The sequence below is a fragment of the Saccoglossus kowalevskii genome, chromosome 14, assembly GCF_978046115.1.
Source record: "Saccoglossus kowalevskii chromosome 14, keSacKowa6.1, whole genome shotgun sequence".
Classification (NCBI taxonomy): domain Eukaryota; kingdom Metazoa; phylum Hemichordata; class Enteropneusta; family Harrimaniidae; genus Saccoglossus; species Saccoglossus kowalevskii.
The window spans coordinates 16,019,231-16,024,090 of NC_140654.1; the positions used below are offsets into that span (position 1 = coordinate 16,019,231).

General features: G+C 38.8%; 1 protein-coding gene across 1 annotated transcript; it reads left to right on the top strand.

Annotated features, from left to right (window-relative positions):
* Positions 1-1,017: 1,017 nt before the first annotated feature.
* On the top strand, positions 1,018-4,607 carry LOC100373993 (epidermal retinol dehydrogenase 2-like). The gene is made up of 4 exons (XM_002741884.4): positions 1,018-1,484; positions 2,604-2,848; positions 3,507-3,623; positions 3,906-4,607. Exons 1-4 carry the CDS (start codon positions 1,038-1,040, stop codon positions 4,000-4,002), a joined length of 906 nt encoding a protein of 301 aa, XP_002741930.1. The 5' UTR covers positions 1,018-1,037; the 3' UTR covers positions 4,003-4,607.
* Positions 4,608-4,860: the final 253 nt, after the last annotated feature.

Consider the following 4,860-nt stretch of genomic DNA (forward strand, 5'->3'; position numbering starts at 1 on the left):
ACTGCCCATTTCAGTGGGGCACAGATCTAAAATGGGAAACGTGCGGGTGGCCATTGCACAGGCACTTTAAAGCGGGAGGAGTCGTCACCTGCGCTTGCGTCAGATGGTCATAGCGTGTCATTGTTTAAAAACAAGCGTCTACCCATGAGCCTTTGCATTTTAGCGTGTGTTGTTATCATCGTTTGGGACTCAATTCCCGCGCGTGCGCAGGTGACGACCGTTCCGCTTTAAACATTGAGCACGACGCGTGTTCAAATTCCAAGTAAACAAACAACGGACACCATTTCACACGCGTTGCGTACGTCGCTGCGAGTTTCATATTGAACACGGCGCGGAACGGCGACTGTAGCGCTTCAAGACAATCCTTACAACTGAAGCGCAAAGACAGTTTAAAGCGGTTCATGCCCCGGATCATGATTGATATGCCCTTAAAGTAAAAATAAACTTTGTTTCCAAATAGTAGGTGAACCACGTCACCGATCAAATGGGTGATTGCGTTGCGCACGTGATGACAAAAAATACATTATGCCTGAAAACGTTAATTCTACATTAATTAATTTTGTTTTGGCCCACTGCATCACATATACTTATATGTCTTATTTGGACCCCTAGGTGTCAGATTTTATTCGCACCGAGGCTGCTAACAGTCCGACACAACGCTCTCCTCTGACGGTAAACTAGACTGTCGACAGTTCTCGGTCCTAATAAGAGTCCCTTATTTTCAAACGCTGTCGTCGTTTTAAGGCATTTCCAGCTTGGCCCGAATGTCTTTACTATATTGGCCCTTCTGTATGTATTCAAAAAGCTACTTTGCGAAAAATGTTATGGTTTATACTATATATTAGTATGATGTTTTTCCCCCTACAATTATTCATTTCAAAGAACTGTGTTTGCTGACATACAGTGAATAACGACGAACAACTATATTTCCTGTGAAAGTCACAGCTTTAAAAACCGAGCGCCACCAGCGGGGACATAAATTACTAGTACTTTACATAGCTAGCTTTAGACAACTACCAGAACCACTCGACGTCGGCATGGGATTATTTCAGCAACTATACGGTTGGCTTGGTGCCTGTATCATCATATTCTGGTCAATAATCAAGTTCTTTCTTCCAGCTCAGAAAAAGTCACTTGCTGGTGAGATCGTGCTGGTGACAGGCGCTGGCAGTGGCATCGGACGGCTGATGTCAATAAACTTTGCCAAGCTGGGATCAACATTGGTCATATGGGACATCAACAAAGATGGAGCCGACGAAACAGTAAAACAGATCACTGATTTAGGTGGGCAAGCCCACAGCTATCGATGCGACGTGACTAAGAAAGACGAAGTCTACCGTCTCGCCAAACAAGTCAAGAAAGACGTTGGTGATGTCACGATACTCGTTAATAACGCCGGGGTCGTGGCGGGAAGGAGGTTTCTCGATTGTCCAGATGAGTTAATTGAAAGAACTATGAACGTGAATGCGATGTCTATATTTTGGGTATGTATACACATAGTGCACGTAACTGTGAATCTAATTGATAGCGTATATGGGGTTGACTATTGCATCACTATAATGGTCAACTCTATTTACGAAACGCTCCGCCACGATTTGCACCAACTGAGATGTATGGCCTTGGTGCGACTATTGAAATCACCTCACGAAGCAATATAATTGTTTCACCGAAAGACTATTGTGACTTTTATTTGAGGTCCCTGGATGTTTAACAATGCTTGGATTTATAGCATGTTATATCAACCATGGAATCCGTCAGTACCTTCCATGTATCAACCAAACAACATGTGTATGGTCAATAGCTGACAGTACATTGGCTGTCAATGCCATGTATTGTCTGTGTAGTGGCATTGAAAACCTAGCAGGGTTCAAATTAACCTGCTTACTTTACATGGTGTTTCTGAGCATGTACATGTAGGTCTGAAATTTGATGTGCACGCCCCCACGAATGTATCGTATCGTTAGCTCATATAGTCGCGGCTAAGGTGTAGGAAGGAGTAAGTGTTTAATACTGTATACACGATCTATACGGTTTGACTCTGTTTTATCGTAGACCCAATTAAATTTCGTTGAGCTGTATGGACTAAGATGAACCTAGGATTAATTTAAACTTCAACATATTAAACCATAGACCCTCTATTTTTTAAACTAAGCCATGCTGGATAAACAATGTTAACACGAAATAATGAATTCCCGATAGAAGCAGGGTACGATGTTTTGTATACCATACTATATTGTTCTATTTATAACATGTTATGCTTACTATCTATAGTGTCACCCGAACTTGACATGTGGAAAATGTAGTGTCCTGAAATTACCCTATGACTATAGGCTGCGATTTATTTTATCTAGATACAATTCAATTGAACTGTAATTCAATTGTATGGGAATTTCAATTTAAATTAGTAATAACATTGTAGCGAAATTGCATTCCTATATCTAATTGCATTTTAATTAATTTGTAATTGCATTTCTGCATAGTATTGCAATTATTGTACGAGTACTTACATGTGATAATCAATTTATAAGTATATCACGTTATAACTGACTTACATACAGGATTATATTTTGTTACATTCTTCTATTTTCTTTGTTTATACATAGACCTTGAAAGCCTTCTTACCATCAATGGTGGCAAATAACCATGGTCATTTGGTTACTGTAGCAAGCATGGCAGGTACTTTTGGTTCGCCATTTTTGGTTGAGTATTGTGCGAGTAAGTTTGCTGCAGTTGGCGTGCATGAAGCACTGACTGCCGAGTTGTCGGACCTTGAAATTAATGGTGTACAGACAACGTTGGTGCAGCCATTCTATATTGCGACTGGGATGTTTGATGGTGTCAAGACTGGGTAATAACTTGTTCCTTGATAAATAATATAAGCATTGACTTTATGTTGTGTGTTTTTGGTGCTTTGGGGGCATTGACCTACATGTAGGCCGATATATGTGCTGTGTATATTTCAAGAACCACTTGTTAAATGTCGATGAAATGTGACACATGCACGCTAATAATATTTATTTGGTTCCGGATGGTTGGGTGTTCATCTAATCTCATTTCTCAGACGAGCCTTGATAAAAATGATTTTTTATGAATTTTGCGGCCACATGTCTTTCAAAATGTCAACATTTTATCATCCTGAAACTCAACAGTAGCATACATGTCTTCTCAAATTTCAATTGCAAGTCACATACAGTACAGCATTGAGTAAATTTGTCACACGATTTGCTTTAAATTGATGCTTTGCCTAATTCATCCCATTTCCACAACTTATTTATCAGCGTTACATTTTTATGATGCTTTTCACCACCCCATGCTGGGGTTCGAATATATGGTCGCCGTATTTATTGTCGCATTTGTTTAATAGAAGTGGTTACCCTGTCTGTATGTGTATGTTTTCTTTAGTTTGGTTTAGTATTGCATGGATTTAAAATTATGAAAACAAAATGTCATAAAACATGTATGTATACGTACACTTTCCGTACACTTTTCTGTTCTCTAACCACTAGGGATATTCCCATTCTGGAGCCAGACTATGTGGCTGACAAAGTGGTCCATGCTGTGCAGGTGAACCAGAAGCAACTTTGCATGCCGAAGATCATGTATTATTATGCCTATTTTAAGGGGTAAGTATGAGCTACAAGTAGTCTTCCGTTTCTCAAACACGCATGGACCAATTTCACTGAAACACGGTATTAGCATACACGGGGTTAACGAAGTACTTCAGTTTAATGTGATTCGATTCGAAATGTTCAACTGCTTTGATTTTCGTATCTTCAACAGTTTCTTGAACATGCTTTGACAGATTTTGTTCGATGTTGCTACAAAGACAGGATATCATTTTGTGCTTTCAAATTTCTTCATATTTAGTACGTCAATTTTTAATACACTTATACGTTTTTCCCCAGGTGGATGCCAGTCAGTGCATTAATGTTCATGATAAAATCTACTGGTGGCTATCGTGCAATGGAAAACTTCACTGGAAGAGAAAAGAAGGCAACATGAAGAATTCGGCCTCTGAAGACAGTGACACGAATAATACTAACAATATAATCAAAACCATGTACATTTGTTTCTTATTAACATTATAAATCATAATCGTATAATCACCCGTTTATTTTTCTGATTTATAAACTCGCATGTTTGGGTTGACATGTAAATGTAAGTAGCTCTTTCGGGCAAAGATGTCAGCTTTATTGCCTGCTTTGCCTTTGACAGGCTTGAAATAGTGCAGTATGAATAACTAAACTAGCATTGTATAAAGCATTACGTTCATTATCTGAAACCACCTTACCAATACTCGTTCATGCATAGTTGCTGAGGTTAAGAATGGAAAAAAATAGTTTTGAGTTTTTTACTGGCATACTTTACATAGTATACCATAATGTAACTTTGTTATAGTGTATGTGCGTTGAGACATCCATAGGGCTCTGGAATTCTGTGTTTTTTGTTTACGTGATCAGAATTGTCTTTTTAAATACCTTTCCCAGGTTAAATTGTAGTGTATGTAACTTCTGAGTGAATGATCAGGCAAAATATTTGTCGAAATGAATTGGTAGTTCCGTCATTAATGCCTAATAAAAGAAGGCCTTTTTTGGCGTACTGCACAATATGCAACTAAATACTAGTAATTTCAACTTACACGTGCGTCTTGGTCATTGTTCAATGAACAACTATACAGTAAAAGAAATGAAGGCAGTAAGAAGGATTTCTACCGCTGATGACATATTGTCGCAAGGAATATATATAACTGGCACAATGTACGCCATCAACGTTTAAGTGTGTTCGTGTACCATGACCGGGATACTGGTCGGTGGTATGCACGTAACTTAGCATAAATTGATGTGCTATGTGATATATAAC

Bases quoted from the DNA above. Each gene is read 5' to 3' on its own strand.
- LOC100373993 (XM_002741884.4), top strand. From the start codon at position 1,038: ATGGGATTATTTCAGCAACTATACGGTTGGCTTGGTGCCTGTATCATC. The intron at 1,485-2,603 runs GTATGTATACAC...GTTTATACATAG, and splicing joins ATGCGATGTCTATATTTTGG to ACCTTGAAAGCCTTCTTACC. The intron at 2,849-3,506 runs GTAATAACTTGT...TCTAACCACTAG, and splicing joins TTTGATGGTGTCAAGACTGG to GGATATTCCCATTCTGGAGC.